Source organism: Ursus americanus, chromosome 14 (genome assembly GCF_024610735.1).
Source record: "Ursus americanus isolate L20-20 chromosome 14, mUrsAme1.1.p, whole genome shotgun sequence".
NCBI lineage: Eukaryota > Metazoa > Chordata > Mammalia > Carnivora > Ursidae > Ursus > Ursus americanus.
Window position 1 is genome coordinate 8,176,660 of NC_142140.1, and position 11,588 is coordinate 8,188,247.

General features: G+C 52.5%; 1 protein-coding gene across 12 annotated transcripts; it reads right to left on the reverse strand.

Moving 5' to 3' along the window:
- Nucleotides 1-20: 20 nt before the first annotated feature.
- IL17RC (interleukin 17 receptor C) lies at nt 21-11,558 on the reverse strand. Of its 12 annotated transcripts, none has more exons than XM_045808211.2 (20): nt 11,247-11,558; nt 10,936-10,957; nt 10,586-10,738; nt 10,233-10,307; nt 10,032-10,141; nt 8,969-9,080; nt 8,588-8,632; nt 6,814-6,953; nt 6,540-6,599; nt 6,232-6,327; nt 4,694-4,748; nt 4,426-4,607; nt 4,280-4,330; nt 3,409-3,457; nt 3,123-3,244; nt 2,808-2,867; nt 2,221-2,269; nt 922-1,017; nt 778-816; nt 21-680 (listed from the first exon to the last, which is right to left on the reverse strand). In XM_045808211.2, exons 1-20 carry the CDS (start codon nt 11,349-11,351, stop codon nt 64-66), a joined length of 2,238 nt encoding a protein of 745 aa, XP_045664167.2. In that variant the 5' UTR covers nt 11,352-11,558; the 3' UTR covers nt 21-63. The 12 variants fall into 12 exon arrangements, with proteins under 12 accessions (XP_045664167.2, XP_045664168.2, XP_045664166.2 ...); XM_045808212.2 differs by having other exon boundaries at nt 21-683; XM_045808210.2 differs by having other exon boundaries at nt 21-683; nt 3,409-3,454; nt 11,247-11,557.
- Between the last annotated feature and the right edge of the window lie 30 nt (nt 11,559-11,588).

The window sequence follows — 11,588 nt, forward strand, 5'->3', positions numbered from 1 at the left end:
ACACGTGCGGGGGACACGGGTAGAAAAATAGCGTCTGCCTTTATTCGAGTCGTTTCCCCTGCCTCACGTGCCATCCCGCGTGCCGTCCCCGGGACCCCCAGGATTCCCGGGAGCCTTAAGCACCTGGTCCAGGGCGGGCTGCAGGGCCCGGGACACTTGCTTCGCCCTCTGCCCGAGCCGCCCGGGACGGGGGGCGCCAGGCCCCTGCAGGGTCCCCAGGAAGTCGGGCAACTGGGAGGGCAGGGAGAAGACCGGTACGCTGCGGAAAAGGGCGGGCACGGCCTCCGAGTGGAGCAGTCCGTCGAAGTAGGCCCCCACGTAGCGGCCGGGCGCCCGGCCCTGCAGGAAGTCGGGCAGCACGCAGCTGAGCGAGGCGGCAAAGGCGTCGTGCGGACCGTGCGGGGCGGACGCTGACGCCCCGTCCTGCAGCCACTCATGGCACAGCGCCACGGCCCCCGGCGAGAAGAGCAGAACCACCACACCGCCCTCCTGGAGGGTCTGGCGCCGCTGCGCGTGGAACCAGGCCAGGGGTCCCTGCGCACTCAGTTCACGACGGCTCCAAAGGTCCACGGCCACCCGCAGCGGCAGCTGGCACAGCGCTGACGCCAAGGCGCCCACCAAGCGCTCGAAGCCAGAGTCCTCCGCTGAGTAGAGGAGCAGAGCCGCGCGGGCCCTGGCGGCTGCTGCCAGAGAGAATAGAGGGGGAAGGAAGAGGTGAGAAGGGCCGAGGCCCGCCCGCTGGGGGCGGCCCCCCGCCCGTCACTTGCTCACACTCACCCCCCGCGCGGAGGTCCTCCTTCAAGAGCCTCAGCCACCCTGTTAGGGGAGAGGGGCCGGGGCAGCCCATGAGCTCAGCCGCCACCTTCTCCAGGGGAACTCCCAGCCCTGCCCCTGGGGCGTGGGGGGTCGGGAAATGCTCACCTTTCACATGGTCCTTTTTGAAAAGGAAGAGAAGGAAAAGCACAGATGCCAAGAGTAGACAGGCCAGCCACACCAGGGCCCAGCGCTGGTGAACGTCTAGGAGACCCAGGGGAGAGGACAGGCTAGTTAGACACCTTACACGTTCACCCCACTTCACGAAGGAGAAAAACTCATTTAAAAGATCTCTGGGGCTGCCATGTGGTGACTGAACCGGCTCAGAGAAATGGAAAGATTTGCCCCAAATCCACGGCATATAGTGCCAGAGTCAATATATGGGCATAGATCTATCTACTTGGGTGACCTTGGGTAAGTCAGTTCACCTTCTGCCTCAGTTTTCACCTCTGTAAAACTGGGTGCACAATAATACCTACTGCATAGGGTTGTTGTGAGGATTACATATATTAATACACACAAAGCACTTACGCTGGGCATAGTAAGTGCTCGAATGTCAGCTATTATTGTCTCCTAAGCCTAGGGTTGCTGGGCCCTTGACCTCACTCTCTTGATGACTCTAACAGCCTTCTAAATGGTGTCCCTAACCTCTTTTTTGCCTCCAAGTCCTTCACTACATGGCAGCCCCAGAGATCTTTTTAACATACAAATTTGATTATAGCCTTTCAGGAAGCTCCTACTGCTTTTAACATAAAATCCAATTTCCTAGGGGGCTCAGTCAGTTAAGGGTCCAACTCTTGATTTTGGCTCAGGTCATGATCTCAGGGTTGTGAGATCATGGGTGTGGAGTTTGCTTAAGATTTTCTCTCTGCCCCTCCCCTCTCTTTCTCTTTAAAAAAAAAAAAATCCAATTTCTTATATCAGCTCCCAAGGTCCTAGACGGCCCTTGCATCCTTGTGATAGAGATCTGCCTTCCAGGACCCTCCAGCCACACTGGCCATCTTGGAGTTCCTCAAAAAAGCATCTCTCCCTCCTTCACCTAGCTCAGCCTTCAGAACAGCCGGAACCTTTTCCTGGCCTCACCCCACCTAAGTCAGGTCCCCAATATATGCATTTATGGATGTGGACACTTTATAGTGAATGCTTCAATAGCTCGCATTTATTAGATGTAAGTGATTGTTTAGCTAATGTCTTTCTAGCCTTCTGTGGCTGCGGTGAGGGCAGGGATTGTGTCTTTGGTGATGCCTGAATCCCTGTAAGCTCTCTTTTTGGTTTTTAAATGAAGGAAGAAATGTCCCTCTGATCAATCCAAGCCAGGGAAGGACAAGGCCATTGCATGTGCCCCCTAGGAATGTCTAGATTCCAGCCCTTGGTACAGAGGGGAAGGGCCTTTCTTACAATACTCACACTTGTCCATGGGGCAGGCCCATAGTGCTCTCAGGTCATCTTCCCACAGCTGTAAGACAGAGGCAAAACCAAGGCCACAGCCCCAGAACACCCACCAAGTTCTGGCCAGCCTGATCTCCAAATTCCCAGCCTCAACTATGCATACTTCACACGCTCACACACACACATGCACACACACACACACACTTTAGGTCCCCGCAGACTGCTCTGCCTTTGATCACGCTGTGCCTGCTCCATGCCAGACCTGGCCCACGTGAAACCACACTTCCTTGAAGCTCTCCCTGGAGCCAAATGCTTAGCACACATGAATCTGGTTATCTGTTTTCTGTTTTCTAGCCAGCAGTGAGCAACTTGGGAACAGGAACTATGCTTCTTCAATTCTTGGCTTCCCCAGGGGTGGACGCAAAATAAGCAGAAATAGACGGTGAGTGGGCACTAGAGGGACAGTGAGGAGGCCCCTGCCTAGGAAGAGTGAGTTTCCCTGGTACCCTCTGCTAGGCACAGGAAGAGATGGAAGAAGTTAAACACAGAGTTTTAGGCCTAGTGGCCTTGGGCATTGGGGCAGGGCCCTCCCGCCACCTACTCACCTGCAGACACTGGCCTGACTGCAGGTCTTGTAGTAACTCCTCTCCAAGGCGAGCTGCCCTCTGCCAAGCCAAAGGGAGGCTGTTACCTAGGGCCGCCACACTTAGCTGCAGCTGAGCAGAATAGTGGAGGGTAGGGGGGCTGGAGACTTGTAAGAGGTCACTAAGAACAGGGCCTAGGTCTGAGTCACCCCCACATTCCCAGAGACCAGCACGAGGTCTGGCACAGAGGAGGGGAAATTGAATGCAGTGAAAATTTGAGGCCAGGCTTGAGACGGAACTGGAAAGGTACATGGAGGAGGGTCCTCTCATCCTCACCGTGGAGGCCCTGCTGAGTAGTGGGGTGCAGCCACTGGGTTCCAAGGCACAGAGTGATCTGTTGTCCTGGGGGCCTCGTGTCTCCACCAGCAGCATATCATCCTTGAGGGCCCCAAGGGAGTCTGGAAGGGGTGAGAGCCCACTCTGAGTGAGACCCAGCCATGCTGGAGGCTGCTACTTGCTCCCACCCCTTCCTGTGCCTGACCTTCACCCCCATGAGGTGGGACTTCCAGGGTTCACCTCTATTGCAATAGCCCCGCCCCAGCCTTCCCCAGGCTTCACTCACCAGCCCACAAGCACTGCTGTAGCTGCAGCTTCTCCCAGCTGCTCACCTGCTTAGAAGGGGCCAAGGTTAGCCGCGCAGGGAAAAGCAAGAGCAAGGCCACAAAGAACAGAAGAGAAGGACAGTAAGGGGAGGCCTGTCTGGTTGGGAAAGGGGTTCTGCATCCTGGCCCTAATGTTAGGCAGATCAGGCTTTGAGGCTGGGTGATTAAGAGATAATTTATTTTTCTCAGCCTCAGCCTTGTGAGGGCATCTGTGCTAAAGAGACTTATGGCCCTAAATTAGCTCTTTTCATGTCTGACAAAGCACTTTATACATTCCCTTCTCGTCTAACCACCCTCACCAAAAGGCCTCATCTGACCACTTCACTTGTATACTGTCTTATTCACTCAGTCTGAGTCTTCCTCCATTATTTTTTTTTTAAGATTTTATTTATTTGTCAGAGAGAGAGCACAAGCAGGGGGAGGGGCAGGCAGAGGGAGAAGCAGGCTCCCCGCTGAGCAAGGAGCCCAATGTGGGACTCGATTCCAGAACCCTGGGATCATGACCTGAGCCGAAGGCAGACGCTCAACTGACTGAGCCACCCAGGCGCCCGTGTCTCCATTAGCACATAAGCTCTATAGGGTGGGAACATTTACTGGTTTCATTCACTACTGTGAATTAGTTACTATCACCCCATTAAACAGATGAGGAGACTGATGTTCAGCGTAGTGAAGTGACTTGCTCAGAGTCCCACAATAAATAGTCCAACTCCCAGAGGTAGCCCATAACAACTTTGCTCCAGTGACCCAGATAAATCGGGTCCAGAAGACAATTATCTGGGGGGTCCACTTGGGGTCCCGCCCCTAGCCCAGAGCTCTTGTACCCCTTCTTACCTGGACACAGAGGTTGGGGTGGGCATTCAGCAATGGCAACTCAAGGGTTTTCTGTGGAAAAAGGGTAATGGGCGAGGTCAGGAAATGTGTCCTCCTGAGCTCCCCTTCCTTTCCTGATTCCAGGAGCCTCCCACCATTTCACTTACATTTACAGTGACATTTGCCCAGGACAGCGGCGGGACCAGCGACTGGCAGGGGCCCCCACCTGGTGCCTGCCAACACAGAGTGGCCTCAGCAAGCAGCGAGCAGGGTGCATTTAGCTGCCAGCCCCGTGGGGGCAGTAGCCGCAGCCGGGCTGCACGCCAGAGGTTCCGATGTGCCCGGGGGTCTGCAAGGAGAGGGCTGGGTCACTGGGCGCCCAGCATGCGTCTACTTGCACCATTCCCACCCTGGCCCCAGCCCTGGTCTTCTCACCCTCCCTAAAGGGGCAGATGCTCGTCCTGACAGAGTCGGGCTCTAGAGGCCACACCTGGAAAAGAAACAGGGTTCTATTAGTCCATTCAGTCCAGCTGACCCTCCAAGAGCGTGTGCCGGGCCCACTGCTAGGCACCGGGGATACATTCATTTAACTATTTCATCAACACTTGCCCAGTCTTTTTGCCCTTTGTAAAGCCCTAGAGTTGCACACATTTATTCTTCCGGCAAACCCTATACCAATATCTGACAACACCTTCATTCAACAGACTTTTAATGAGTACCTACTATGTGTCTTAGCACCATGGTAGGCACTAGGGACATTGATAATTAAATCCACAGTCACTTAGTGTGAGCCTACTATATGCCAGGTATTGTGCTAAGTGTTACTGTGTATATATTATATATTTTAATATACATTAATATATATATGTGTGTGTGTGTATATATATATATATATATATATATATATTTTTTTAAGTAAACTCTACCCGCTGTGTGGGGCCTGAACTCGTGACCCTGAGATCAAGTCACATGCTCTATAAACTGAACCAGCCAGGCACTCCATTTCTTTCAATAAATTTCTAAAGCACATCTATTCCGTGCTTAGCCCTGTGGTAAGCAGTAGAGATAATACATTAATTTATTCAGCAAAATTTTAATTAAGTCCACCTACTATGTAGCAGGCACTGTGCTTGGCAGTAAGGATGTTTATATCACAGCAAACATTTCATGAACATCTGTTATGTGTTCTCCCACAGTGCTAGTTAGGAGAGTTTCATTCATTCATTCATTCATTCATTCCTTTAACAAACTTAATTAGCACCCACTACATGCCAGGCATTGTGCAAGGCTCCAGGCGAGTTACTAAGTTTGAATTCGGTATTATTTCCTTATCTTCAAGGAAATTACAAAGTCATAGTTTTAGTAAGGATAAAACATGTGTATAAATTAATAAATTGATCACTCATTTATTGAGCATCTGTTGTGTGCAAGAAGAAATGAGACAGGTGCCCAAATAAGAAAGGAAGTGATAAATGAACAAGAAAAAACAGAAGTGCAAAAAGACTGGAAGACAGAAGAGGCCAGACAGTTGAGGAAAAGCTTCGGGAAAGAGGTAACATTTGAGCTGGAAGGATGTGGTTGTATAGAAAAGAAGTGAGGGCATTTCAGGTAGTGGAAATAACAGGCATTAGTATCAGAGATAAAATAGATGGGACCTGTCACCATTTAAATGTGCACTCAGAAGAGAAAAGAGGGGCACCTGGCTGGCTCAGTTGGTAGAACATGCGACTCTTGACATCAAGGTTGTTAAGTTCGAGCCCCACGTTGGGTATAGAGATTACTTAAAAATAAAATCTTAAAAAAAATAGGAAAGAGCCGACATACAGAAGCTTGGATACTTCCTTTTGTAACAGTCCTATGAGGCTGGTATTGTTATTCCCATTTCACAGATAAGAAACAGGCTCAGAGAGGTGAAGTGACTTGCACAAGGTCACACAGCTAGCAAACAGCAAGAGTCAGGATTCAAACCTCACTTTCCAGAGGAGTATAAAGAGGCAATTGGAGGAGTAGGGGAAGGCTTCAAGGAGGAGGTGACATTTGAATGGGGCCATGAAGAATGAGTAGGAGTCCTGTGGATAGAGGATTAGGAAGAACATTCAGAGCCTGCAACAGGCAGAAGTCAGGACAGCAAAGGTCATGAATGGGCTAGTCACCTTAGGGAGCAACAGTTCCCACCTCAAAGAGGAATATGGAGGATGGCAAGACAAGGAAGGGAAGGGCCACCCCCCTCATCAATTCCCCAATCCTCTACCCCTGGCACCTAGCCAGACTCTTCTCTTACCTGAATACAAAGGCAGGGAAACAGGTCTGTGTGGTTCAAGGTAATGTTCCGTGGCCCGGTCTGTGGGACAAGCAGAAGGCAAAAAGTTGGAAAAGACGAGGAGGAGGAAGGCTGAAAGCCAAAGTTAAGGAAACCAGGCAGGCAGCAGTTCCCCTGATGTTCCTTGCTTGGGGAGTGGGTCGCTGTATCCTCCTCAAGGGTCCGCTTTGATAATGCGCTCACATCCTTAGCATGGACATCAGCCTAGAGTGGGAATGGCCTTGGGAGGCCTCACCAGGTTTTTGTGCCACCAGGGTTTTGTAGGGCCCTGGATCTGGTTCCAGTACAGGGAGAGGCCAAAGTGCTGCTCCTCAGAGACGTCCAGCACGAGGTGCACATCATCGCCATCGGCAGACACACTGAGCCAGGGCAGGGCTGTGGGGCAGGCAGAGAGAGAGAGAGACTTCCTTCACCTCTTCTGCATACCCTTACCCCTGGCCATACCCCTCTGGCTGACCCTTTAGAGTTTCCTTCACATCCCTGAGATTGGAAGGCTCCTGGAGGGCAGAGTCTATGTCCTCATCTCTGATCAGACTTTGTCCCTAGCCGCCAGTCCAGTATCTTGACACAACTCTTCTCCCTCTGCAGCCAGAAGGATCCTGTAATCACTGTAAGATAAATCCTCCTTCTCTGCTCAGATGACCCCCCAGATTACCCCCAGAGTAAAAGCCAGAGTCCTTAGAATGGCTTGCAAGACCCTACATACTCTAACCTCATTTCCTAGCACTCTTGTCCTTAATCTGCTGCAGACATGCTGCCCTCTTCGCTAATACTTAAACACACCAGATACACTCCTGCTTCAGGCCCTTTGCACGGGCTGTTCCCTCTGCATATGGGATGCTTTTCCCTCAGATACCCATATGGCTCCTCCCGTACCTCCTTCAGGTATTTGCTCACCACAGTGAAGCCACCCCTGACTGCTGCAACTCCCAACTCCCTTATCCTCCCTCCCCAAATTTTCTCCATAGCACTAATCACGTCTTATTGCATAGTTCACATCTCCATGTGTTTATTGTGTCCTCCATCTCCCCTATTCTGACCCTGACTCCCATCTACAATGTCAGCTATGTAAGGCAAGGATTTTTGTCAGTTTCGTTTTTTGACTTATCTCCAGTGCCTAGGGCTATTTCTTGGGCAGAGTAATTACTCAGTAAATATCTATTGAATAAGTGGGTCAGTGTCTACTGAGTGAATAAAGACACGAAATGCATGACGTGTATCTGTGTCTTTAAAGCTCTGGTGCTGGGTAGTCTCTAATGAATTACCAAAGAGGCAGGCCAACCTTAAGGAACCAAAAAGGAAATAAAATTGAAAAAAATTAAGAGTTCAGGGCGCCTGGGTGGCTCAGTTGGTTGGGTGTCTGCCTTCAGCTCAGGTCATGATCCCAGGGTCATGGGATCGAGTCCCACATCAGGCTCCCTGCTCAGCGGGACAAATAAATAAAATCTCTTAAAAAAAAGAAAAGAAAAAAAATTTAAGAGTTCAAAAACGTCACCACTTATATCTTGATCTGGGTGGTAGTTATGCAAGTGTATACGTATGTAAAAATTAACTGAGCCGGACTTTAAAATTAGTGCACTTTACACACTTTTCTGTATGTGTGTTATACCACAGTAAAAAAGAAAATATAATATGAAAAATGAACAAAGCGAAAATAAAATTCAAATAGTGCCTGGGAAAAATCATCAGAACCTTGACTTTCCTAGCCCTTATTTTATGGTTTAATATTTTTATTTTGCTATATGGTGGTAGTGGGGTGCACCATAATCTTGACAATGCTTTGGGCCTCTAGATGTCCCCGGTACTAATAAATAAATTTGTTATAAAGAGTGCGAGATTCACCTTCATACCCCAACGCCTGGCACAGGGTAGGAGCCACGGCAGTTCCTGCGTGATGCTCAGTGAGCATCTGATTATGGCAAGCCCACACCTGAAGTCACCTCCAAGCTTCCCTCACGCTCCAGACCCTGCCCCTCCCTCCTTCCAGCCCCGCTGTCCATTGCCCCTACCCCAGCAGCTCTGGATGCTGTCCCGGACTTCAAGCCCCTTGCAGTCTGGGGAGAGATCACAGAAAAGCCTCCAGTGGGGCTGGGGACCAAAGAAAGAAGTGGGGCAATCCAACCCATGGGGAGCACTGGGAAGGGCTCCTCGTTCCTTAAACACCACCCCATCAATCCAGTGCCCAAAGCACCTTCCTCAGGCACTGGGAAGCAATATTGCCTGGGGAGAGGAGACAAGAGGGACAGACCTGGGGAGGATGGGAGCTCAGACCCCTGCCTGTGAGTGGATGGGACTAGGAAGGGGGTGAAAGCAGAATGGCAGTGGCCAGAGGGGAAAGAGACTGGGGGGGGGGCAGGACTTGGGGCCCCTGAGGCTCTGGGGCCACTTACCAGGCAACTGCTGTGTGAGGTTGAGTTCCTTCTGGTACCTGGGCTGAGTGTAGGACCAGAGTCGCACCTCAGCCCCCAGAGCAGCCTCGAAGCAGTCAAATACTACCGAGCCCTGTGAGGAGAGGGGTGGCGGAAGGCTGGTGGTATAGGGCTCAGAATACAGGCCAAGGGCTCTGAGCTTCTCCATGGACCACTCCACTCACGCCCTCCCCCAACCAGTGACTCTATACTGTATGGCCTGAAATTCTCCCATTAATGTTTCCTTTAAAGGCCCCCCTGTCTAAAGCACACAGCCTCAGTAGGGGTTGTCAGCAGGGCAGGGATAAGGGCCCTAGCTATTGAGTCCCTGCCCCCACCCTTGCTGTCCCACATCACGCGGCCAAAGCTAAGGTGACCAGATACCCCGACACAAATGTGGGACACCCCTTCCCACACCCAATGCCTCAGTGGTCCTCACAACTGTCCACTGAGGTAGGCCAGCAGATTTTCTCCCATTCTACAATTTTCCAGGCAAGAGGATACTGGCTGGGAGCTGGGGGCAGGAGCGGAAGTCAAAGGGTTTGAGGGATCTGGCCCAAGTGGAGCTTCATCTTCCAAACACACATGGCCTCCTGAAGTAGGGAGAAGCCCCAACACCCCGCACCACGGTCTACACACAGGGCAGACATGATGTAGCAGAAAGTCCAGAGAAGTGGATCCAGCCCACAGACTTCCCCTCCCCAACCTCAGTTTCTTTCTCTGGAAAATGAGAGTAATAATGCCTAGTTCATGTGTGCTTCTGAGAGTCACAAAAGAAAGGGAGAATTAAATCTGAGACCCTTTAGTGCTGGGCATTACCCGAGGTGTTTTATACATATCAACTCATCTTTTTCTCACAACAGCCATAAGAGGCAGGACTATTCTTATTCCCATTTTACAGACAGGAAAACAGAGGCATAAAGGGCTGAAAGGGCTTGCCCACAGCCCTGCTGGCGTCAGCACACAGACATAACACACACACAGGAGCACTTCAGAGACATCACGTTCAGAAGTTGGCTATTGCTACGATTATGATTTCGCATACCACAGACTGACCAGGCTGCACGAGGGCAGCGGGCACTTGCACCTCCAGCAGAACGCAGCGGGCAGTGGGGTAGGCCTGGAAGGAGAGCACCACTTGGGCCTGGAGAAAGGCTGTGAGCAACAGGACGGGGCACTGGTCAGGCTCCGGGGCCTCAGGCAAGGCCCTGGCTAGGGGCAGTTGGGCCAGCTGGGTTCTCCTCACCGTTCACAGGCTCCTCAAGCTCTGAATCAGCTGCTCTTCCAAACTTGGCCTCATCTTTAGGCTCTTTCCAGTGCCCTAGAAGGACCCGAGAATAAGGCCCAGGTCAGGCCTCAGCTCTGCGCTGGCTTTGCGCTTGGCTTCCTTCCTGAAAGGAAGGAGATTCCTGAGAAGCAGGGGCCAGGCCAGGGGCCTGGGGGGTGGGAGACAGGGAGACCAGGCTGACCTGGGGGTCCTTTGGCCGGTGTTCCCCAGGAGAACACTGAGGATGCACAGGACTGCCCGACAGACGCCCCGGTCCTTGTGCCCATCCCAGACGTGCTGACGTGTGCACACACAGGGGATGACATGCTCACCGTGCACAGCCAAGTGGATGGCCACACGCACACAGAGGTCACAGTCGGTCTCCTGGTGGCACCTCAGCACCAGCTCTGTCTGCAGGCGTGTGGGCACCAGCACAGGGCCTGGGGCAGACACGATGCTCCCAGGCAGGCAGAGCACGTCGCCATCTGCGCATGAAGGGTGGGGTGGGAGCTAAAGCTGTTCATAATCCAGAGGTTAGTTGCACCTGACAACCCCAGAGGGCCAAGGAGCTTTGGGCTCTTCCTGGGTGGAGGGTGGGTGGTAAGGGCATACAACTGGAACATCTCCCCTCCCTTCCACCAACCTGGGCAGTTCTTTTCTTTCTCAGAGTAGGGCTACTCACCCCAGAGGTGGCAGGAAAGGCCCTGGGAAGAAGGTAAAGACAAGTCAGAGTTTATGCCACCAAATCTAGCCATTTTTCCCTGCCTGCTATCCCTGCCTACCCTTCTGGGGCTCCCCATTCAAGCCCCTGCCAGGAGAAGACAAACCCAGCTCTTGCCCCCTCCCCATTCTTCTCTTATCCCATCAGCACCAGACAGACCAGCCAGGGCAGTTCTGGTGGTAGTGACAGTGACAGGAGCCAGGCTAGGGCCTCTGATAGGCGGCAGACTGAACCCTGAGCTTTCCCCAACTCTCCCAGGACCCCAGACTTACCGGAGAGCAGCGAGCAGTGTCCTGAGGCCCCATAAGCTTCTCCAAAGAGAGGACCATGGGGCTTCGGCCCAGTGCCAAGGACAACAGGAACCAAGGCACAGGCATCTTCCAGGTACCAGGAGGCACCAAGGCCCAAGGCCCTGTCCTGCCCCCCCCAAAGGGGGGGCAGACACTGTACCTCTGCTCCCACTCAGCCCCAAGCCTGTGGGCACGAGGGGCCGGAATCCCTCTTCAGCCTGGCGTCCCAGTGCTGGCTGGAGCACTCCCTCTCCTGGGAGTCCTGAATCCTGTCCCAGTCCAGCCCGAGTGCTTTCGTTTTGGCTCCCGGCAGGCAGCTGGCTG